Below are 25,637 nucleotides of genomic sequence, written 5' to 3'. Positions count from 1 at the left end.
GAGCTGGTATCTGCGGCTGTTGAGACCAGACATAATTACTGGAAGTGAGCTTGCCATTTTCTGCATGTTTTACTGTCAGTTATCAAAATGCCTGGTGGTGAGCATGATGTTCTGTTTAGCTGCAGCTTCTATACCTTATTCAACCAGGGATCATCACAGCAAGTTCTCAGGAAACATTCTTGTTACTAGCTTACTTCAGTGAGAACTGGATACATCTTTTGTTCAGCAGTTCAGTAAAATATTGAAGTAGGTTAGTAACAAAGGTGAAGGCATATTTACTCAAGAGCACTTTGTATTGTAAAAAATTAAAAAGCAAAATCAGAGCCAATTAAAAATGTCCAAGAGCTACGGCAATAGAATTTTATGCATTCTGGTTCAAGTATTGTAGTCCTTATTCATACAAAATTTCCTTTTAAAAGGCCATAATATTCAATAGGAAATTTAATCTCACAAAAAATTCGTTACTGTTTAGAACTGGCAGCATTTGTCATTATGCAGTTGTGTGGCCACAAGACAAAGGGTAAAATTGGACCATTTGTTTAGCCACTGGCTAGAACAAACTCCTCTGCTTGAATAAAGGACAGAGAGGGACAAGACTGGAAAAGGCCATGTGTTTTTTTGCACTGTTATTACCAAAAGGGTTAGGCAGCACATAACAGTGGCTATCAGAAAAACAAGCTAGAGAAATAAAGTAAGAGAAAATCAAATCACTGTCTCCAAAATGACAGACCAAACTTTATCAGTGTGCTGACCCAAAGGCACCCTGTCTGGCAAAATAAATGCAGGTGATTTAGCCTTTCCACACAGAACCATCTCCTCTGTCCACTGCCCCCTTGTACACCATCTTGTAACACATACATTCTTCCTCTACTGTTTTTTTTTTCCCCATATATGATACTCACTTCTCAGGCACTACTGCTGAGAAAATTCTGTATGTTAAGTAAGCAACCAAGCTACATTATAACCACTATCCATTTATACAAACATAAACCATATTGGGTGAGACCAAAGGCTCATGTAGTCTATTTTATCCGTCTCCAGCCAACCCCTAAGGCATAGTATAAAAATGGGGCAAGCAAGTGGTGTTTCCTGTGGATCTTTTCCTAGCCTCCGGTAATCTGCAGTTTATGAATTTCATTAACCAAATATGTTTATATTTAATGATCTCAACAGATTTTTCTCCATGCTTCCCAAACTCCTGTAAATTTAAGTTTTCAACGACTTGCAGCAAAAAGTTCTTCAGAGCAACACATTTTCATTGTTTGAACCTACCATCCACTACTTTCTGTAATCTAGATTAATAAAATCTACACTTCCTGTAACCTAGATTACTAACAGCTGTCCCCTGTACTCCTTATGGGAACCTGACTTGGTCATCAGAATAAGGCTGAGATCTTGCTTATTTTTCTCTATCCCACCAGTCAGAGGAAGGTGACCTTAGTATGGGTACTTCTGTTGGTACTCCTCAAATTTGAGTGACTTTTCTGCTGAGATTGCGTTCTTGGGACATACGTAAATTTTCCCCCACTCCTTTCTCCTGTGTTTTTGCATCATCTGTATTTCCTTCCCTAGGGTGAGAATGACTCCCTTTCCCATGCATGCACATTCTGCTTCCAGACCCAATGTATCAGGACCCCAGTAGTACCAGGTGCTAGTTAACACTTTCACTGCAAATATATTAGTCACTCTATTTCAATGCATGATTTCTACAATGCTTGTTTTATCACCATGTAGTAAAGGAAGAAAAGCCAATATATATGGTAAAAACAAAGGCGTTTTGGCCACTTACCAAGTGAAGATAAGACATAATAAGGTAGATATTAAAATGAGGACTTGGTTAAACATTGCAGACTGTGTGCGTTGGATGGCTCTGTGAAGATCATTCTGCATTAATGGAAAATAGGTGTTATTTTTGGTTTTGAATTAATAAAGCATGAACTGATTATATAGAGGAATTATATAGTGCCCTGATAAAATGCAGTCATTCAAATACACTTGCAATTTGCTGATAATATAGAAGGGTGCAAAAGAGCCAGCTGTGATTCTGTGATTATTTAACTAGCTCTTTGTTCATCCTGACACAATTCTGATGCTATTGCAAGCTGCCTTAAGGTCTGTCTGCTCATGTCTAGCTTACAAATTACAAGCTGCAAGGACCAATTAAGGCATAGCAGTTGAGTCCCTGCAATTGTGTATGAATGGAAGAGTAGCAAAAGAACCAGCCGTTCCAGTTTTCCCTTATTGGCACAATAACAATTTATATTGAGATTTCACTTGATGTCTTCATTTTTTCTAATTTGATGCAGAAAGCAGTTTAGCAATGCTTGACCATTTGCATAATCTAAATACAGATCTGGTTAGCTTCCTATTAAAGTTGGACAGTGGACTGTACTGCCAAAATCCCACCAAAGACATTATACTAAAAAAATAGAAACTCTAAAATAGCTATTTCCTTTGCCATACTTACAATCATATTCTCTAAAGCGTGCTTTGCCAGCCAACAATTTAAGAATACAGGAATAAACAGGTTTCTTAGGACTGGCCAGAAAATCTGAAAGAAAAATTAACAAATTCATTAAAAGCTTTTCTATTCAAGAATAGAGCTTTTCTATTCAAGCAGCAATGAAACACTTGGGAAAAATACTTATTATTAATGTGTTTCTAGTGTGAGATGTAGCTTTAAATAACATTTTTTCTTGCTTTGTAATGAACTGTATGTAAGGTCATTTGATAAAATAAGGACAGTCAGTTTTCAGTGCAGACACCAGAGATTCTTAGATTTTTATATCTAGCTGGTTTATTTTATTGATTATGCTGTAGTTTGAGTTAGAGGGTTTTGGTTTTGTTTGTCTCCTATTGGGGAGGAAGGGGAAAGTGATCTCTATTACTACTTCATTCAAACAGCAAACTATCTTCTTGTTGTTGACAAACTTCTGTTCCCACAGGCACAAATTTGTCATCCACATAAGATTCAAATTTACTTCAATAAAATTTAAGAGTATTTGTGCAGCTATAAAAGTGCAATGTGTAAATGTATTAATTCAAATATGTTTACCGTGATGATGAAAGGGACAGCATTAATTATTTCCAGGAGAAAGGATATTCTCAGAATTTGTTCCCAGATATTTCCCTTCAAAGAAAAGGAAAAAAAACCCACCATGTCACAGTAGGCTTACATATAGTTCTGCCAAATATGGAGTGTCTCCCACTAGCTGAATTTCAGGAAGATCATTCATCTCAGATTTAAACACATATATCAAATGTGAATATAGAATACAGGCCACTCTGGCCTATTTTTCTTACTATTTATCATAATGTACCTCACAGGTAAAAATATACACTTTTAAATCTGTATTTTTACTAGAGCAGTTCTCCGAATGACCATATATTTCCTTACTATGACCTAGTTAGTAAGACAGCTCAGATGAAGAATTCAATTGCATTAACTAGTCAAGTCATTCTCTCAGCTAATGAAGAGCTTCATTAAATTGAGTTTTCATTTTTTTTCAGAGAATAATATGCTCCTGTTTTCTTCTATTGCATTTTTAGGTGCTTTGGTTTCATACACAGACATCTTGTCTCTGCTTTTTCATTCTTCAAAGGTTAGTTTACTTTTATTTTTACATGTACACCTACACATAGATAAGGAGGTGAGGCTCCTGTCCTAAGGAATTTATATTTTTAATAATAATTGTTTTTTTAGTGACTTTTCATAAAAGTAACAGACTACCCTCCTGGCAAATTCTTTTATCTGCAACTATTTCTACTTCTTTTTCTTAGAAGCCTCTAAATCTTTAAAATCCTCATTACAATGCTTTAGCTTTTGACTGTGCCAAAGTTTTTCTTACCGTAATGCTTATTGTCTTAGAGTGTCTAAAAACTAGAGACAAAGCCCTAGTACAGCATAAGAGTTGCAGAGACATGCCCTGCTCAGAAGATTTTACCATCAAATCAACTGTTTTGATTACCCCTATGCAGAGATGAATGCCCTATAGACCATACTAACGTTTGCTATGAATAATAAGCCACTCTCTGTACATCCTTCTGGTAGAACTTTATGGCGAAATATAAAGCAAAAGAGGAATGCAAATATGTTGTCTTTTCCAAAGAAAAAATACCAGCTCATTTTCTCTTAATCTTGTTTCATTATCTTCTGCTTGTTAGTCACAGAGGTCTGGATATTTCTCTTTATTAATTCTAATCCTGCTATTAAGATATTAACTTGTTAGACTGTAGAATAGCAATATTGCTTCTTAGGGTCCATATTTGTCTAATTTGGCAGGGGCGGCTAGGTTTCCTGTTTCCGTTCAAAATGTGTTTGCTTCCTCACATTTACAAATCAAATTAAAAATGTGACCTTTTAGATTGCTGTTCATATGAATATTTTATTATCCTTGTAATGTATGTATGGCTGGTTTTTATTTACATATTGTGTAAGAGTTTGTTCTCATTCAGTGCGTGGGACATGTAATAAAGAACGAAATTCTTCTCAAGCTCTCCACCATTTTGGGTGATCCTGGCTTTTTGTATAGACCTTGCCACTTGGGTTAAAGGTGTTTGAGTTGTTTTTTTTTTTTTCTTAATGATTTTTAAAATTAGGGGTTTTTTTTTAAAAAAACCCCACATTTTATTTCCATCTTTCCAGCCCAGATTCCTTAGTTCTGATGGGTGAGGAGAGACTTATGAATGGTTTTCTTAAAAGCTCAAGACCACTAAGCAAATCCTTACTTTAAGTTATGAAATACAGTTTCCTATCAGTTAGTATTGGCCAAGCAAAGCCTGGAACATGTTGGCAGGACAGGCCATTAGGTATGCTCATGATTAAAGTTGCACCTCACTTTTAAGTTTTTAAATTACTGACTAGAAATACTTAATTCTGATGTCACATTTGGTAGCTTTTTCCAAAGTAGAACTGTGTTGAACGCTTCTGTGTGTAGCACGCAATGGTATGTGTCGGTTGTGGTAGATAAAATATATGTAAATATTAACTGTTTTCTAATTACTTCAATTATTGGCAAAATGACTGTCTTAACGGTTTTTTTATAATATTCTAGGTGGCCTAGGTGTACTTTTCCCCAATGTATCCTGTATAGCTTTTTTGTCTGTATTTTCTTCAGAATGGTGGTTTTTTACATGTACTAGACAGATAAGCATAATTTAATTGATAGCTTATTTAACATCTGCAATGCTTTTTCTGTATTTGCAATACTAGTCAACTTTAATGCACAATTCATAGTCATTTGCAGGTTTTTTTTTTTAATTTTCCAGTGCAGATGTATGCATTTGGACACACACTTCAGAAATTGGTTGTGACTTTCTGGTTTTGAAACACTGTTAAATCATGAAGAGTGTAAGGGGACTTCATCTGTTTATTTACGTTAGGAGAGTAAAATAGTTTTGCTTGAAGGTTTATTGACAGTTTCCACGTGCTGCTTTAAAACATGTTTGTTTGGGTTTTTTCCCCAAAAATGCCATTTTCTCATTGGATATAAGATGTTAGCAAAAACTAGTATTTTCAAGTTAACTGAATAATGAACTTTTCCTTATATCTCTTTTTTCATTCCTTTTTTCTGTTTTTCCAGCACTAGGAAGTGGAGTCTGCCTGTTTAAGCACATTCAAATTGGTTTTTAGTATTCAAATAGAAATAGGTTGAAGAGAACAAATAGAAATGTGCAAACAACTTACCCGAAAAATATAGTAAACTTTTAAAAAGCACCATCTGTACTATAATGAAGAGAAATCTTACCAATTATGTGGAGTACTGTGTTTTTAAAATGTAACACCAATACTCCTGGTAACTTTTGCAGTTAAGTGAAACATAGTGTTTCTTATTATCAGAATTTTTGGAAATGAAATGTCAGCAGCAAACAGTGTTAGTAAGCTGGGTGGTTCTGAATAGAATATTAGGAGAACATGGGTCTGAGCTCTGCTCTTTTGCTGGCCTGGTAGGTGATACTGGTCACATCAGCATACCTTTCTGTGACATAGTTTGAGTTCTGTAAAATGCATGATTTTGTTATCTTTCCTTTTGACAAAATCCACTGAAATTCAACAGTAAAAAGGCTTGCACTACTCTCACATTTATGAAGCCAATTTTGAGAACTGTTCTGTGTATTTTATTATCGTCATAAAGAAGAGACTCTTGAAATGGAATTGCATTTTTTTTTAAGGTGAGGGGCTGCAAAATCAAAGATCTGTAATACATTGGGGGAGGGGGTGTCACATCTTAAGCATTTACTTTGTCATACAGAGATTACATAAGACGTGAGGATCACATTATCCTTATTTTCCGAGCACTTAATCTATCAGAGAAGGTATTTGGGGAAGGGGAGGGGGGAAATCCAGAATTGTGGTACCATACATCGTAGTAACCAGATGAATCGTTGATAATGTAAAATCACCGTCATCCAAAAAAATAAAACCTCACTCAAAAACCTTTTTGACCAAAAATCCCAGCTTTCTAGAGAAAACATAATCCTGATGGCTCCAAGAGCCAGAGCTCTAAAATTTGCTCCAGGAAGCAATTGTTTCTTAGTTCCCAAGCTTCCTCATGTTACCCTTGATCACTAAAAAGAATGAATTATAGCCATTCAAGCAGGTTGTGATCTGGCTTCTCATCTGCAAATGTATTGTGTAAGGTCGGCAAGCAATGCCACGAATGTATAAGAACAGGTCTGGCTGTAGTTTTGAGGGGCAGAGGACCTTTTAGTACAACTGGTTTTATCAAAAGGGCTTAAGAAATATTATTTTTATGTTTTTTGCTGTTCTGAATGAGTAGTGATGGAGGCTTGGCATAGTGAAAATGAGATGGCTTCAGTGACTGTTGCCAATAATGCAAAGTTCCGATAAAGTTGCTACTTTTCCTGCTGATTACATCAAATAAATTGCTTTTGTCTACAGAATGTTTCTTTATTCCCCAAGGTTTGTACCATCAGATGAAAAGAAGAAACAAGGCTGTCAACGAGAAAATGAAACTCTAATACAGAGAAGGAAGGACCAGATGCAGCCTGGGGGAACTACAGTCAGCGTTACTGTACCTTATCGAGTAGTAGACCAACCTCTGAAACTTATGCCACAAGACTGGTAAAATAGATTTCCCCTTTACAAAATTTCTTAATCAGGACAATGCAGAATTTGGAAGGGACCAATAAAATTCTACTACATTGCATAAGAAGTTAAGATACAGATAAAAGAATGATTGATTGTTAACTGTATAGGAGTCTATAGGTGAAAATAATATGACACAAAACTTCTTTAAAAGAAATTTCTTAAGAGATCCGACACTCTGTATTTTAACAGTATGAGTAGCACAACTATTTTTATTAGGTTTGCCTGAAATGTTCCAGAAATTCAAATAGAAATAATCATATGAGTTTTCCAGTTCATGATACTGTAGTGTGCAAGTCACCGAAACGTGATCTGAGAGAAAATCCTCCTTTCTCACCTGCTTTCTGAATGAGATCTATTAGAAAGATACGTTTGCAGGCCTTCAGCATCTGACATGCTATCTTTTTTTTAATAGTTTAAGAAAGAAAGAAACAAAACACATCAGACACTAAAGACTGAACTGTGGTTTCAGTAGTGAATCAGATTCATTGAACTGGATTCAATGATGGAAGCTTACTTCTGAAGGGAGAGCCCCAGTTGGGGAAAGGGAATCATAGATAGCTTTTAAAAAAAAGCTGCAGATTGTTTTGTCTGTAGCCTATTCTTTAATGCTATGAAAACATATTTCTCTTTGAGCAGAAAAATTCTGGAGAAATATCTTTTTGTTATTTGATGTAATGAATTAGACAACATTTTTACTTCTTCCTCACAAATATGAGGATTTTAGACATGCACGATGACATTTTTGATGGTTTCGTAACTTTCAAAGTAGATTTTAATGGAGAGGAATACTTTGAAAAGGTCCTGTTCCTAAATTAATTGGTCTCTGTATTGAGCACTTGAACTAATCAGAAATCTGTGGTTTTGAAATTCTAAATATCAAATAGCACTTAAAATGTTTAATGATCATACCTTTAAGAACCATCTAAAATGGTTCCTAAAGTGCTTCTGACCAAAGAGGTAAAGTGGTGTGGGTTTTTTAGCTTGTTTTTATCCAAGGGAGAATCAGATATTAGTAGCTAGAAATTAAGAGGTTGCTGCTGTTTGTTTTTTTTTTTTCTGTTAGCCATTACAAAACCTGCAACATCATTCTAAATGGCAAAGCTTTAGTCTGTCTTTTAAAAAAAACAAAAAACCCCAAAACTCCACTTTGATTATTCTTTTCCATTTGGGATTTGGTAGGCTTTATGATGAATTAAATTTGGGGATTAGATTAGGGAGGTAATTGTTTGTCGTAGTAGGTAGGAATGATGGTTGGATGATGTAAATGTTCAAGAAAAAGATAGACCGTATGTGGGAGGACAATTATTCACAAAGGTTTTTTTTAAATTTTATTAATGTAAAAGCTTTATCTTAATCACAAATTTATTTTCGTAGACCACAGGTAATGATTACATACCCTCACAATAAAGGATGCACTTTGCAACCGGAGGCAGAAATTTAGCAGCTTTCTCTTCTAATAAATTTTTAGAATAGAAGTTAACGCTGTTCAGAATAAAGGCTTTTAAATTGATACATCTCTGATTACAGTGTTATTCTTAGAAGATTATCTCTAAAATGTTGGAGCACTTTTTAAAAGCAAAGTAATAATGACCAGAAATAAACACTGTTTGACTTCTTATAAATGTAACATGAGAAACTGCACTGCATTCTGCAAAGGGACAGAGCTAAAAGTCCAGAAAAATCACATGGAATTTTTTTTTGCTTAACAGAGGAAAAAGCAGTTGCACTGGAGGTGTGGTTGTTAAATGTGCTATACTGCTGTTACTAACATAAGAAACTATGCTAAGGTATACTGCCTGTTTAAGAAAACATGTAATTTAAGTGTTCAAGGCCATCAACGTGTCCATCTCTTTCTGTGTTTGTAGGGATCGTGTGGTGGCAGTGTTTGTACAGGGTCCTGCTTGGCAGTTCAAAGGCTGACCTTGGCTCTTGCCTGATGGATCACCTGTTGATATCTTTGCAAAAAGTAAGGGGTTTTGTTTCGTTTTGTTTTTTAAAACAAAAACAAGGGGGGTTTGTTTTGTTTGGGGCTTTGTTATTCTGTTTGGGGGTGTTTGTGAGGTTTTTATGCTTATGGCAAAGTACTGCCAAGTACTACCAAAGTACTGTTGGACTAGGATGGTTGAGAAGACAGGCGCTTAGGTCTTTGCACAGATGGCAAGTATTAATGAGCCCTCTGCAATTCTTCTGTTCTGACTTGTGGAAGGTCACGGAAATCTTCTCAGAGCTGTCATCTTTACAAGAGGTTCAGAAATAGCTAGTGTATAAATTTATTTTCCAAGCTTCTAAAAAAGGTGAAAAGGCAACGAATATTATAACACTTCATAGATAACAGGTTTCAGATTTCATTACTACTTTGAACAGAGGATTAATCACCTAGTATTTCACTAAGAAAGCTTTACAAATATGGTCTGGTGCCTGACAAAAACTTGAAAGTTTAATAAGATACAAATACTTTTTAAGTTGTGAGCTAGATTTTATAACTGTATAGATCTGAACAGATTTTTTGTGTTGTCACAATTATGCCCAGTATGCTTTGAGACACTGCACTTTTCTCGCTCAGTTCACTCTTCTGATTGTAAGGTGTGTGATAATATCTGAAGAAACTGTCAAATTCTGTTCTCTGTCACTTCATTGTGAAGCTGTCTTAGAAAATAGACCTTCTTATAGTGTCTGCTGGTTTCTGAGCTACAGATTTTAAAAAAAACAAACCAACGCATACACACAAAAGAAAAAAACAAAAAAGGCGCAAAAAAACCCAAAACCACCTTAGTTCTTAGTCTGTCATCTTCCAGTCAGTGGGATGAGGAAGCAATTCTTACATTTTTCAAGTGAAAGAAGGATATCTGTTCTTACTTGACTCATAAAGATACAATGGACCTTTTTTAATTTAGAAATGCATTCCGTTGTTTCAAAGCGAGGTATTTTTGAAATATTTTCCTGATAAGAGTATCTCTAGGGCTTTTCCTAATGACTTTACTCACTCCTCAAAATAAAAACAGTGTAAATGGAGAGAGCACAGGCAATGTCAGTGTGGTTGTATGTGTTTACCTTTTCCTGAAGCTATTGCTTTGCCCATATTTATAGTCTTCAGCGGTCTTCATAAATGCGGTTTCTGGAATCTGCAACAGTTCATTGTTTTGCCTGCAGTTTGCGTTTCTTCATGTAATTCACTGGGACCATAGCGATAACAAATATTCAAAGCTTATCACTGTCATTTTTGGAAAACAACAGGTAGCTTACCATAAAGAATTTGTCAGTAAAATTTGTATTGGACCAGAGCCTAACTGGTTTAATTTGTTCAATTGCTATGTTACATAGCATTTTCTTAGTTGAGTCTCTAAAATTGTTCTCCTTAGTTTTCTTTACATGTGGTCTGAGTATTTAATGTTCACATAGCAAACAAGCTTATTTTTGCATCTGCAAAATTCAGATGAAATTTTGAATGATGTCACTTTAATGAACAAATATTTAATTTTGAATACCATTTTAAAGGTCTTGCTGCTAGAGCACATTAGTGCGCTTTAATACTGATTTGTTTCAGATTCAGAAGTGGATTGTCTTCTGCTCCCTATCGTTTAACCTTAATGCAGAGGCTCTGTCAGGTGTTGATTAAGTTTTCTGTAAATGCATAGCCCCGATATATCTTTATTTGCTTTCTCTGGAATTATTTTAAAGCATGCAACATTGTATGGCAAATATAATGTATATGTATTCTTAGTTTTCATTCATAAAGCTTGGAAATTTATCTGGCAATGGTACAAGCCAGATGATCACACCTTTAGTTTGTTAATTGAAAAAAAAGCTAATTTCAGAATCCAATCTTCTAGAATGCTCCTAGATATATCATTTTATAGATTGACCTGTATCTGAAAAAGGGGACTGATTTTATTTATTTATTTATTTAATTATTTATTTTAGCCATTTGGCTAAAATTGTAGGTGGATTTTGTGGAAGAAAAAATGAAGTGTGTAGTACCAGAAAAGATACGTCCATGGCATTAAAAATAACTAGTTTCCACAAGCCTGGTCAAATGTTTCTGCTTTATTTCTCCAATAATATCCAAAATACAAAATGCATCAAATTGGTTACCAGATAGGAATTGTAAAGACTTAAACACTTTGCACTGGATTATGTCAAAACTATTATTTGGCTAAGGAAATCAAGAGGAGTCACAAGAAGATTTTAATACTCACTGTATTAATGCTTAGGCTTTACATAATTCATATGTGACAATACTTCCCAAGAGCAAAATAACTGTTAATATTTTACCATTTTTAATTGAGTACTAGATCAGGGGAAATTGGCAGTTACTAAATTTCTCAGAATGCTTCATGTAGCATCTGGGGGTTACACTGGCATTCTTGCTATCAGTCTTCTACACAGGCTTTCAGGAAATAGCCAGGCTTCGTTCTCAATGGTCTCAGAAATGCTTTTTTAAAATTCTTGGACAGTTCAAGGATTTTCAGAAAAAACATCTTTGTTTCCCAAAGAAAATATGTTTGAATTGGCAATGAGTTTCTGCCATTCTCCTGGAATCTGTGCATCTAAAAATAGGGGCTGCCCTTTCATTTAAACCTATAACAGCATGAGAGCCTGAGAGTGGCCATCAACCACTATATTTAGCTCAGTGCCCTTTATTAACTGGTTTACTTTCTTGAGAGATGGGCTTAGTAATTTTGTTCTCAGACTGTATTCTGAAAAAAGAGGGGTGAGGTGGGAATTCTCTTTGACTAATAATTAAACACTGTAAAGTCATCATGTTTGTATACTAAATGTTTTCCTGTTTCCTGTAGTTAAAGCTTTTCATCTCAAATATGATGAAGTACGTCTGGATCCAAATGTACAGAAATGGGATGTAACAGTGTTAGAACTAAGCTACCACAAAAGACACCTGGACAGGCCAGTATTTCTACGCTTCTGGGAAACTTTGGACAGGTATGTTTCCTTGAAAATTCTTCATGATCATGTTTTTATCACGTTTGGTGGGAAGGAAAAATTATGGCAACAAGGGAATTGTATACAACTTAGATATTTGAACAATGTTTTAGCTTGAAAATACTGCTTGGTTAGACTTTCCCTGATGATACAGTTAAATATATACCACTGTATTTTATTATAAACTATAAATAATAATCTCCAAAGTGTCATATGCATGGATTTAAAGGAAGAGTAGTTACCATTAATCATCAAGTAGTACCATGATTCCCCACCTCCCTTTAGGCAGAAGGAAAGGAATGGAGAACAAGCTAGGTGGTGTAGAGTTTTCCTTTGTTCCCCCAGCCCTCCCTTTGGACTGCAGTTCTGAGCTTATGAGCTCTCCTCCTTTCTCTCTCCACCTCACTAGATGAGTCTAGAAAAGGTGAGAAACTACCTTAAGATAGAGGGTCACAAAGCATTATCTTACCCTGATGCCCTTGAGTCCCCAGCACTGGATAGGAGAGGAAGGAAATCAAAAAAGATATGGCACATAATGAGCTTTGGACTAGCGATTCTTCTGTATCTTAGGGGCCTTCCAAATACTTAGCCCTGCCTTTTGTGAGAAGTGAGGGATGGAGGAGCCCCAGCAGCTCTGTGAAGAGCAGCATTGCTTCTGAGTCTGCTTCTCTGTGGTTCAGAACCCTCTCTGAATGGGAAGTTCATTGCAATACCTTTGTTGTGTTGTAGAGAAGAAACTTTCTTATCATGAAGCAGTTGAAGAAATATTGACGGAGGGGAGAAGCCCATGCATTTCATGAATGTTTAATCTTTTCATGTTGATTGCACAGCAAACTGCTTGAATGATTGAGTGAACTTCAAAAAGAAAAATCCTATGGGAATTGTCAAAATAATTCCAAACATCAAACTTTACATGGCTTCTTATTTAAAAGTCTCAGCTAACCTATATATCTGAATTGTTGGTGCCTTGGAAAACATGAATTTTCTTCAAAGCAAAGGTTTTAGCTGACTGTCTTTTAGTGGGACAAATATTGTGCATATCACAGAGCTATATGGCAGATAAAACATTGCATCTCTTCGACAACTTGCTAATTCTCTAAGAATTTTGTTTTAACAAACCCTGTGCATATTATTCCTGAGAGTAAAATTTCTGTAAATACCAAAAGAGAGGTAACATTGTTTTCTGTTATTTTTTTTCAAGTATATGGTAAAGCACAAATCTCACTTGAGATTCTGAATCCTTCAGCTGCCATTTATTTCCTGAAGTATGGATTTAAGAAAAATGAAAGGGGCTCCAGTTTGGAGACCAGAGCTCGCACTATATGATATGTCAAGAACTTTACAAATGAAGAAGGGTCACAGTTTAAACTTTTTATAAAATCTTGTTTGGATGCTTCATGCTATGGCAGGTTGATACCTGTTGTTATTCAGAAGCAAAGGGGTTTTGCTTAAAACTATTTTTTTAATGTTGTTAGCCTTCTAGTCTGCAATCCAAATTGTATATTTTGATAGCAGCAGTTTCTTCTCTGTTTTGTTAAATTAGCCACATTTTTAAATAATGTGTTTTGTTCCTTATTAGAAAATAGATTGATCTTCACTGCAGGTTACAAATGTGTGTGTGTGCGTGTGCACATGTGCGCGTGTATATATGTGTGTGTGTGTCTATATATATAATGTATAAAAAAAATTATAGACACACTTATGCACACATAGATATTACCAGGCTTTCTAAACCACTTAGCTTCTGAGCTTAGTTTTGGTTTTCTTTGCTTATTGTTTCACTTACTGAAAATATTTTGTTGTGAATGATATTACATTTTAGTCAATAGACTTACAAAACTGAGCAAAGTGAAAATTGTTTTGGATAAATCAAAATGTCAGCCTGTATATGTATATTCTGTCAGTCTTTGTTGAAAAAGGGAAGATGAAAAATCTAGAAACACTTTTTTGGATTTGTAATGTCCCAGATTACTAAATCTTTAAACTTTATTATAGGAATACCTTCGAGTCATGTTAACTTTAAATTGCCATTCTCCGCACAGATCTCTTTATTTAAAATGAAAGTGTGCATGTGTACATTCCCATCTATCAAAATACCTTTACATATGAGTCTAAATGTTACCTAGATTAAACAATGAATAGAGAAGGAGAGAGTCTGGATTTTTTTCCTGAAGCAGCCACCGCAAGGAATGAATAATTTTAACTTCTTTGCATTTATACCTCTAATACCACCTCTAATATTATTTTCTTGTGACAAAGTAGCCCAGGCTATGTCTACAGGAGTTGTAATTTTCTGAGATGAGTGGCTAATACGGCCTCCTAACAGTCCTGCATTGGAATGGAAAATGAGCCTACTCCAATTACCAAAGAACAGATTTGCTTTATCTACAGTGTGTGTATAACTGAGGCCAGAAGACCCTGGTATTTGTATGAATTTATGGTGTCTCTGTATCTATTTAATAACATTAAGTTGATGTTGCATACCAGTGGATGTAGAGAATGATCAAATACTGTAACACCGCATGAATTTTTTTCTGGGATAGAAAATACATGTTTATAATCCTGTTCTTGAAATTCCAAACCATGTTTTTTTAAAATACTTTACGTTTAAAGTTCGATGAAAGTAAAATGTTCTACCTATTCTTCTTTAGTTTTGCTTTTTATTTGATGTTACCTTCATTTTTAATAAAACCAGAAGGCACATCTCCTTAAGAAGTTTTTAAAACTATGTCTTAAATTTATGAGGACTGTGAGGTCTGACTTTTAATTCTGTGTTTCCATCCCTGCTATATCAAGACTACTATTTTTAAATGGTCTTAATGGAAACATAAAAAAAAAAAAACAATCCCCAAAAAAATCAAAACCCCAAAACAACCCAGTGACTCCAAGATTGGCAGTTGAGACTGGATTTTTGAATGGATTCTGCGAAGTGACTGAGAAGAGCAGGCAATACAGAACCACTAGCAGTTCTCCTATTTGTATGGGCAGTTGATCAGTTCCAAATGACTGTTTTTTCCCAATACTTGAGCTTATTATAAATGTATCCATGTCACACATGAGTGAGCTAAAACATTCAATACTTTGTTTTAACCTGTACTATAATTAGAAAAGCTGTAATGGCTATCAACACAGCAATTGCTGAAGAATTTTCCATGAGGAAAGTGGTTCATTACTGCTTTAGATAGTGGGATATCATGTATGGGTTTTGTAACTCTCAAATATTTCCAATGAGAAATGTAATTTTTTTCAGACTTAATCAGTACTTCATGGCCCATGCAGTTTTAAAGAGACTTCTACAATGGGCAGCAAACTTAAAAAGCAAATTCTGAAAAAATGTGCTGCTTCATGTGCACTGTGATATACAGACTATATAGTGGTCTTAAAATAGGCAAGGTCCAGTTATCTTTTCTCTGTCCTGTATCTCACTTGTGTTTTAAACACATGTGTAATCCCAGGTCCAATATTGTATACAGGAGATGGCTTGATTTAAATGTAAATTTATATATATATTGCGAATAACTCCTCTGAAACTAGTCAAGTTACATGGATGTGAAACTGGCAGAAGAGCAAAATCCATGAAATCTTTGTATGAACTGTGCCATTTTTTATGGATTGGGCATAGACCTTTAACATCCTAGAATTTTGTACTTGCAAGTAATTTACAACACAAGTTGTAAAGTATGTATTTGTGAAGGAGTTGGCACCTGATCGTGCATATTTTTGTCAGTCATAAAAGTAGTGATGTTTATAAAATGAGCCATTTTGCAATCAGATTCCTGCTGACATTATTGGAAGTTTAATTAGGTTGTCAGAATAGCATTCCTGCTGCCTTCATAAATAACTGCACATAGATTATGAAACTACTTGGACTTAAAAATTTAGCCTTGGAGCAGCATTTTGCAACACAGCTGGAATTTTAGACACTTATGTTATGCTTAATTTATCTACAAGTTAATGTAGAGTAATAAAGACAACCGATACTAAGAACTGGAGAAGCTGGAGGATCAGACATCTGTTTTAGTGAGCTGCATTCTTATTGTTGAGCAAGTTTGACACACTACTTAGAGGTGTATAAAGTGTGTAAATTGTACTCAATTAAAATGCATAACTAAAACTGAGCTACTTCACTGACTGTAGTTTATTGAACAGTAGAATGATACTAGCATGGGAATCAAACATCAAATTGAACAACATGAAACAAGATAAAACAAGACGAAAACTGGTTTGAAGTCCGCTATTGGGCTCCCATACTATCAGCAGGTGATTATTTCTTTTAGTAGCAAGGTTATAGGGGCCAGTAGATATATCTGAAGTAATGATTTTATATTAAAAACTAAAATACTTATGATTTATACTATTTGAGCTTTCTGAATGCTACCCTGAACAAAGCAGACAAAGGGGGAATTTTTTTGTAAGGTAAAGTAGGGCAACCGCAGGGACTTGCATACCTGAAGAAATTGCAGATCAGCATCCTCAATTGAGTAGGCTCAGCTATTTAGTTATTACCTGGAAATTTTTGTAGCAAGATAGTTTCACAAATAGGTACTAAAGTCAGTGCTTGAGCTAGACAATTTATAGAACTGTTCGAAATGCTGTAAACCTTTTTATTTCTGAATACAGAAGAAAATGTAGATAGCAGATTGTGTGTTAAGTTGCCCTTGATCATAACTTGAACTATTATCTGATATTTGACAGATAAGCCTTTATCAGAACAGCAAATTTAGTTTTGGCTTTCATTTGATATGCAGTCAGTGTGTAAAATATTACCATTCTCTGCAGGGACCTGCAAAAGTAAGTTTTATTAGTACAGCTTTCATTCTTTTCCTGGTGAAATATGCACTTAGTTGCTAATTCTTGCAAACACAAGACAAAAAAAAAAAGCTGGTCAAAATTAATGGCTTAGTGATTTTAAAATTTAATGTCATGAATGCATTTTAATTCAGAAACCATAACTAATGCCAAGTACTTTATTAGAGCGATGTGTTCATGAAAAATTAAAATCCCTGCCTGAAGAAACTGTTGGCCAAGTAGGTTACAGTTCAACTAATCTGTGGAAAAATGTGCCACAAACTAGAATCTCTGAATGTCATATTCTGAGTTGCTCATTTGTTACTTAACTGATTTTTTTGAAGAGGGATGGCAGTTTTGCTTTTGTTTTCTGAACAGTTACATAGTTCAATAGCAATTGTGTAGTTTACAACCTTTGGTTTGGTTTTACCCTAAGACTGTAAGCACAATACAACAATTCCGAGGCAGTGATTGAAAACAGATCACTTTAAGTATGAAGTTGTTTAAGTGGAGCTCATGCACTTGACAAAGATAAAGATGGTTTCTTAATGGAAGTATGATCCAGTGGGTAACATCAAGTCCATTGTTCAGCTGTCATTGACTTGTCTGTAGATCATTCTTCTCAGTGGTGATGCTATCATAGAGGGCAAGTTTGAGAATAATGAGATTTAATCAAGCAAAATTCATTGGCAGGTAGTACACAGTGACAGGCCAGTCATCCAGACTGATTTACTGTGTTAATTTCTCTTTAAACAAAAATTTTATAATTTTTTAATAAGAATGCAAATGCAAAGAACAATCTCAAATGTTTGAAACTTTATTGCAGAGAATAGTTCACATGTAAAACTGAAAGATACGAGGTGGTACATAAAATCTGTAAGAAAAATATCTTGCTTTATGGTTTTTATTTGCATCTGTAAATTCTTTTCCTCTAGTTTGCTTTATTTCAAATTCAGAAAAACTGGTTACTTGCTTCACAAGCTTCCTGCATGTATCACTGGAGACTGTCAGAGGTAAATCTTTAGCTGCAGTTGCTTGAAGGTTTGGTTAAATGAGTTTGTAGACTATAAATTCTGGCCTAACTGTGTCAGTGGGCCCAAATTTTAACAGTGGTTTTGAAGTTTCAAGTTAAAATGCAATCTTATAAGAATCTGGTGGGGACAGCCACTATTGAATGAAAGGAGAAGACAAACTTCTCATGAGAATAAACCTTTAAACTCTCACGTAACTGTCATAAACTTGTGTTTAATGACTGTTTCGATAAATCTTAAATTTTTGGATATGTCTTGCCACTTGACTTATTATTTAAGATCTGGACTATATTATTGATGTTTGTATGGAATTAATAGTTTAGTATCAGCTCAAGTCCAACTTTTGAAAATCTTAGCAAAAATATCTTGACTTTCAAAGGTTGGGATGTCTTTCTAAATGCAATAGTCAACTTAGCTGTGAAAGAAGAAACAAAAAAAGCACGTTTCTCTTGTTCCTATCAATCAAGACCAACCCTGTAGTTCCATAATACTGAATGGATTTCTATTGGTGAAATAGGATGTAAAAAATACCTTAAAGAAACTGCTTCTAATTTTTCACTTGTTCCTGCCCTCTTGAAATCCTATCCAGGAGACCCATTCAGCCCCTCATCTTCTTCCCTGACTCGTTCTTTCTGCTTGTGTCTCCCAAACTGGGACTGTTCCCAAACCTGCAAGCTTTCTGAGGACCTCAGCTCAGCGCACATCCATGAATTATTCCTCTGCCTCATCTCCATCAGCGAACAAACAGGGCAGTGGAAGCACAAGAAGCACAAGCTCCTCCCTTTTACGCATCAAAGAGTTGGTTACAAACTTTTTTTTTTTTTAAAAAAAAAAGCAAGTATGACCTACTGAATACTTCATCATGCTTCTTTCTAGTTTAGTTTTGACCTGTAGTAATGAAGCTTTGTGGTTTTGAACATAAAAATATTGAAGGCATAGTAGTTATTATTTCCTTAATTATTCTCCAAGGACCTTTACCTGTAGATTTCTCCCTGTTACTGCAGATAAGTATTAGGAGCAGGATGGTGAACGATTATCCTGAGCTCCGCTGAGCTGAGTCAATCTTAACCTGAGACTGAATAAAATCTAAACACTTAATTACCTGTCTTTGTTCGACAGCTGGCAAATAATTTGAGGAGCACCACACTAGTTTTCTTTGTTATTGATTTTGTGAGAGACAAATCTACTGTAACAAAATTATGAGCAGTGAAGAAAATAAAAAATTGATACTTGTTTTTCAGATGCTATTCAACACTTGTAATAGAGCTATTTACAATTTCCTAAGAATTGCAGCTAATACTAATGAAAGCAACTAATACTAATCCCAAGAGCAGAAAGCATGGATTTGATGGTTTTCTAGGGTTATGAGTTATCGATAAATTTTGCAGCATGCCCTTAAGAAGTTCAGATGGTCACAGAAAAAGATAATGTAACTGAATGGTACCTCACCAGCTGCCCCTTCCTGTGCAGTGAGACATCTCAGCTGACCCCGTCCTCAATTCAAGCATGCCTACTCATGATCACTGCAGTGAGGAAGGAGGTGATCTTTTACATATTCAAATCCCCTATTGTGGAGCTTGTTTTGGTTGTCTACCAGGCGTTCTTCATTCTGGTATCCTTGAGAACGGCTGTCAGGATTTTCTTGATGCTAGCATGCTACTGAAGGTATGTCTGTGGGTTTTAAAAAGATACAACCCAAATGAAGGGAATAAAGTTATGTAGCAGTGCTCCACTTGTTCTTATGACAAATACCACTGCTGAAGATCCTGCAAATTACACAGGTGTTAGGGTGGAAGATTAATTTAATTACTTTACAATGTCATGTATAGCCACTTTGTATGGTAGGTATTCTCAGCCACTCATTGACCTAACTTTGTTTAAATTCACTTGTTGCGTCTTGTGTGAAACTTAGATATTGCAGGTTCCACTGGAGAGAAGAGATCTTTTTATTCTGTAATGAAACTTGTATGAAAGAGCCTTTTTTTTATGCATGACGGAAGCAAGTAGTCTGGTTGCTGAAAAGTTGCTAAAAAGGGAATAATGGGATTAAATATGAAAAAAAAAACACCAACCCCACCAAACCCAAACATCGAAAAGCTTCCTAAAGTGATTGTTAAACTGAAATACACTTACAACAAATCATTGTGAAGTCTGTGTAGAGCAAATTTGTTTCTGTGTTCAGTGGATTAATGCCCTAAATTACCTTCCCAATAATCTTGTTTTAGCTTTATCAAATTGAATGATCCACAAAGTCACTCAATGATATAAAAATCTCTCGTGAATTTGATTAATTTTCACTTTTAATCTTGATTTTTCTGGCTTTGGTCAGTACCTGTTGGTCTATTCATCTAGCCTTTTCTTTCCCCCAAATATCAAGGCAGCTGGATGAGCTTCTAAGTATAAAATTAAGTAAGTACAAAATTACAGTTAGTTTTGTGTTTCTATGCATGTACATTCACGTTATTATTCCACTGAGAAGAAATGTGCCTCCCTCGTGATGCACCTTGTAATTTTTTACATCATTAGTTTTGTAATGTATCGAAATTAAAGTGCAGTGCTCTCCATATGTTGAAATATTTTTCAGAACAAATTTGACATTTGGCCATATAACGTGACAATAATCAACATGGTAACTGAGTTACATAAGAAAGTATGGGTAAGGAGAACTCTGCATTTAATAATTTGCCTCTCGGGAGGCTTATTTTTACGCTGATGCAGACTGAAGAAGGCTGCGTGCTCTAGCCATTCCCAAAAGCAAGAAATAGCCTTTGAGAACTTTAGCAGAACAAAATTTGCCAAAAATCTGCTAAATGCATTGAATATGTCACGGACTTACCCGCTTAATAGGAGATGGTTCTGAAGTGTCAGGCAGGTATCTTCAAACCATTCTCATCTTTCACACCGTCTGCAAATCAAAATGGTAATAAATTTTCTATCGCTAGCCCAACAATTCTTTGTGCATCATATCGTGCAACATATTTTTTAATGTGTTTCTCATATTCTGGAATTGTGATTTATACTGTCATTTCTGGGATTAATGCCTTCAGATCCCATGTCGCATCATGGGAGGCGGCAGGTGTAAATATTTACTAATTTTTAGCTCCTTAAGTATACTGTATCTCTTGCAACAGGAAATAATGTCCATTGCAGGTGGTAGTGTATCTGGGAAGAGATACACAATAGAAAAATGGAAAAATAAGTGGATTGTGGTCATTGCTTAATAATGGGATTTTGGGGGCACAACAGTACAAATGCATAATAAGTCGTCATTCCTACACTATCTCAACCTGTAGCAAAGCTTTCTTACATCCTGTCCATTGGTTCTTTCACAACATTTAATTCCAGTTGTTTTCTCAGTCTCCTGTCTTTCTATCGTGTTGCAGCACCTGCCCACTTTTTTTTCTGTAAAAATAATTCAGCTGACCAGTACTGTATTGCTAGCCTTGTAAACAGTCATTGATCATATCATATCCATGTCAAATATTTTTTTAATGGTAGTAAAACATGAGATAAAGTTTGTATCTGAAATACAGAGATAAATGTCTGGTTTTCTTTAATGCAGCTCTTAATGTTCCATACCACACTTAGCAATGCAGTGTATGGCATTGTCTGCAGACTAAAAGACTCCTTAAAAACCAGCAATAACCTTGAAGCTTTTAGCAAAAAGACAGAGAAATGGGGGTTCCACTGTGGCATAAAATGATGGTAAGGTGAAGAGGTTCAGGACTATCAAAGGAGTCATATTTCTACAGTGGCTACAGGCAATCGTGATTTATCTTAGCTTAACTTCTTGTTTATTTTGCTGCGGTTTTAGGCTCTGGAGGTTAGAGGAAGTGATATGTAGTTTATTATCTGAAATGTCAGGAAAAAGTCTGTGTGGGAACTTTCAGGTTAAGACTCACATGCTAAAAAATGACACAACTTTTTCATCATGCAATTTCCTTTATTAGAATGTGCAACTGAAACAATCTTAATGAAGTAGTCGTCTGACTCAGCTAACTATTGCATCTTTCTCCCTGCATAAGCTAGCTGACCCTGCAAAACCCTAATTTAGGTCATGAGGTAAATTGACATAGCTTTTACATTAGCTGAGTATGTAGCTAACAACTGCTAAAGACAGCAGTTTTTCTACTATTGGAAATTGATCACAATGTAAAAAATGTTATTAAGTATTTTAAAGTTAGGAAAAAGCTGTCAGTCCACGCCTGTGTCTGAGAAAACAGCTGCTTGCATAGGGCCAGATTAATTTTGCATCAGCAATGCCATAACATGATGGATATAAATGACGTTGTAAAGTATTGATTTTGAGGTAGATTACTTTGAATCTTTAAATTTTCTAGAAATTCATTGCTTTTACCCAATGACACCAGTGTTTGATAACTTCTTTGCCTTCCTGTGAAGGTATAGCAAGTCCAAACATCATACCATATATATGCCTGGAAGGCAAAAATTCTGCCTGCTCTCTGCTGGAGAGTATGAATGATTGCTGTTGACTTACGCTTCTAAGTGGCATGCCTTGTGCACTTTACAAAGCAATTCTGTGCTATTGACTTCTACCTTCCTGTTACACCCCTTTTAACTCCAATTATTTGAAGTAATATGTGCATCTTTCAACAGAATGATAAACTTGATTTACCAAAGTTACAGGATAAAGTGCAAACCCTAATATAATTATTTGTGTCATGCAGAGCTAATACGATTTTCCTGTAATTTTCCACAGATGTCTTTTTAACTATTACGCTTGCAAAAGAAGACGAAGAAAGAAAATTAATGATTCTAGATCAAGTATTTCCAGTACTAAAGTAAATTTATCTAACTAAATTAGATGTGGAAAGTCTACAAAGCATGCAACAGAGAGTGCAAGCAAACTAAGCGGGGAACATTCTGTGGGTTTTCTGTGGGAACACGTTTGTCATCCAAACTGCAGCACCAATGTAGGCGCACCCTTTGAAGGTCACTCTAGATTCAGCATAAAATGGTCAGAATGACCAACATACCTTTCATGAAAAAAATCCATGAAACTTAGGCTCTTGCTACTGCTAATTCAGTTGCTGTGGAAGGATCTTCTAAGCCTTCAGGGTAAGTGAAAGGCTTGCAGTCTTAGCCCAAAACTTGTATTCATCTAGTAGCCTTCATCTTGAGTTTGATCCTGCAGCAGTGGGGATCACTTCGTGGCTAATGTAAGCCCTGCTAACTAGTCCTTTTGGGGACTTCTCTGTTATATAAAACATTATTTTAAAAATGGAGGTTGTATTTAGATGGTTCAATGTAAACAGATTACTTTGTTTTCACTTTTCAGGGGTAGAGATACCTTTTGTCAGTGTTAGTTTTTTCTAAGAATGCAATTTGGGGTTTTTTGTTTGTTTTCTTTTGTTTCTGTAGTATGTTTCTTCTGTGGTGACTGGACTGTCCATCTGACTCCAGTGTTCTTTGTTTCATCACTGGAAGAGAAATTAACATGGTGGTTTTGAAGGCTCAGGGAAGATCTACACTGTTTTCCAGTACCTAAAAGGTAGCTGTAGAGGAGACAGCGGTTCTTTCTTCACAAGGATGCACGGTGACAGGACAAGAGGCAACAGGGACAAGCTGCTTCAGGGGAAACTGTCTGGACAGAAGAAAAGGAAAGAAAAAAAAGTCTTCATTAGAGCAATTCAGCATAGGAATTTGTTGCCCACGAAGTGGTGGAAACTTATTTCCTCACTGGAAGTACTCAAGGCTTGGCTTTATTGGGCTCTGATTAACCTAGTCTATGGCCCTGCTTTTAAGAGGAGGTTGGACTCGGGGATCTCCAAAGACCCGGATTTTTCCATGAGCCCACAAATCCCCTGAGTTGTCTCCTTACTATCTCACGGTGTTTCAAGGCCACTGATCATTCTCATATCTGGTAGAGATGTGCAATGTGTCGTTCAACGTTAGGACCCAGTTAATCACGTATCTGTCTTTAAATAGAAGCGCCTGAAGTTAGTCACATGCTGATGTTCCTTACCGAGTCAAGGGCTTCCGTGACAATAGACTTACTGGTGCTTTCCAAGGAAAATGAACAATAACCACTGCTCCAAAGCAGGACTGACTCCCTCACGTGCTGATAGCGGCAGCAGATTGACTGCCTCCTGCCAGGGCCGGGAGGGCACGGCCACCTCAGCGCCGCCCCCCCCCGCTTCCCTCAGAGGCCCCCCCCCGCTTCCCTCAGGAGCCCCCCCCCCGCCTCAGGAGCCCCCCCCGCCTCAGGAGCCCCCCCCCCCCGCCTCAGGAGCCCCCCCGCCTCAGGCCCTGCAGCCTGGCCCAGGCTCGTCCCCCCTCACAGGCTGTTGACCCTGCTGCCCTCCCCGGCAGTTTTAACAAAACCAGAGTTATTTTCCCCTCTCTCTCCTGGCGCCATGTCGGTGAGGTCCCTGGCCGGGGGAGCAGGAGGCACTGGGACACAGAGGAAGGCGGTAAGTTTTGGCCTTCACGCCTGTTACTGCGTTTCAGTTGTCTCCTCAGTTTAATCAGTCAGTTTCTAATTAGCAGAAGATAGTGTTATTTAAATGTTGTTCTGAGTAATCTTCTAATAATGGCCAGGATGATTTTCCTATGTAAATATTAACAGTCAAGTTTATTTGCTGATTGTTTCTCCTGCCAATTAGTAGCGTTGCTTAAATCACACCTATCTCGGCTTAAGCAGCAAAGCACTTACAAGGGTTGCGTCGGTTTTTTTTCAGATCCAGATTGAGAAAATTACTTTTTGTAAGGTACTTCAAATACAAGCCTGTACCCATACCAGTAATTTTTTTTGTGGAAAAATGTATCGCTGCCTTTCTTCAAGTGTTAGCTATGATTTTTTCCCTCCATTATCGAGACAACCACAGGTTTTTTTAACTGATATCCAAACAGTTTAAGAATAATCACAGTGTTTTTAGACTTGTCTAAATTAACGTTTCTGTAAACCTTCCCTCAAACCCACGTGGTACATTTTTATTTGCGGAAATCAAAACCACACTGTGAAAACCCATTTTTTAACAAGCTTTTTATAGAAATTTCATGTATTTTCAGAGTTGCCAAGATGATTTAGATAGGTGACTTCCAATATAATTAGCCCTCATTTATTTTCATAACTCTTACATCTGAAATACTTCATAAGCAACTTGCTAATAGACTAAAACGATAATTTCTCACAAAAATGGTAGAACTGAATCACGTATTACTGCAAATTGGTGTGCTACTGGCAGTAGTTGTGGGAGATGTAATTGTCCTGCACAAACTTTAATGTATTTATATTCACGGGAAAATAACTCTTTCCGCATTACCAATAGACTGTGCACAGAAGTGAAGTAAATTCAACTTTTTAACTTGAAGTCCAGATTAATGCTGAATGCTTTTTAATGGATAATATACTTAGGGAAAAAAATGGCACATGGTGGGAGATTGAAGCTAGTTGTGAATCAGGGTTGAATCCAGAGATCTGACGTGAAAAGAAAGATTGAGAGGTGAAGGGTTAGATGAAACAGAGGTAAAAGATTTTGTCTTCCAATCCCTCCCCCCCCAATCCATGTATATCAACTCAATATGAAATAACTTTTTTTTGCTTAAAAAAAGACCTACAAACTGCAGAGACCTGTTGAAGTGGAAACCTTCATACATATACATGTGTTGTGGACCTGTGTGCTCAGTATAGTATTGAACATGCTGGTGAGAGGGCCGGGAGGCCACACAGCCAGAGTCTAAGGCTCTTCACCAAGCTCCCGGCGGTTCTAGCGGCACACCGTAGTGGGAATGGGGCAACCCTGTTT

The 25,637-nt window shown here is 36.2% G+C and overlaps 1 protein-coding gene and 1 long non-coding RNA gene across 2 annotated transcripts in view; one reads left to right on the top strand and one right to left on the bottom strand.

The window, feature by feature from the left end:
* LOC142085214 (potassium channel subfamily T member 2-like) overlaps window positions 1-3,236 on the bottom strand; it is an 89,909-nt gene extending 86,673 nt beyond the window's left edge. The window contains 4 exon segments of the mRNA XM_075157003.1: window positions 1,790-1,884; window positions 2,468-2,551; window positions 3,056-3,130; window positions 3,177-3,236. Coding sequence (XP_075013104.1) covers window positions 1,790-1,884; window positions 2,468-2,551; window positions 3,056-3,130; window positions 3,177-3,236 — 314 coding nt within the window.
* A 3,565-nt stretch (window positions 3,237-6,801) lies between these two features.
* On the top strand, window positions 6,802-12,086 carry LOC142085047 (uncharacterized). The gene is made up of 3 exons (XR_012674538.1): window positions 6,802-7,084; window positions 8,977-9,077; window positions 11,908-12,086. It is a non-coding gene; the product is annotated as an uncharacterized LOC142085047 (long non-coding RNA).
* The last annotated feature ends 13,551 nt before the right edge of the window (window positions 12,087-25,637 follow it).

Source organism: Calonectris borealis, chromosome 8 (genome assembly GCF_964195595.1).
Source record: "Calonectris borealis chromosome 8, bCalBor7.hap1.2, whole genome shotgun sequence".
NCBI lineage: Eukaryota > Metazoa > Chordata > Aves > Procellariiformes > Procellariidae > Calonectris > Calonectris borealis.
Note: the sequence above shows the minus strand (reverse complement) of the source record. Positions and strands in the feature narration are given on the sequence as shown.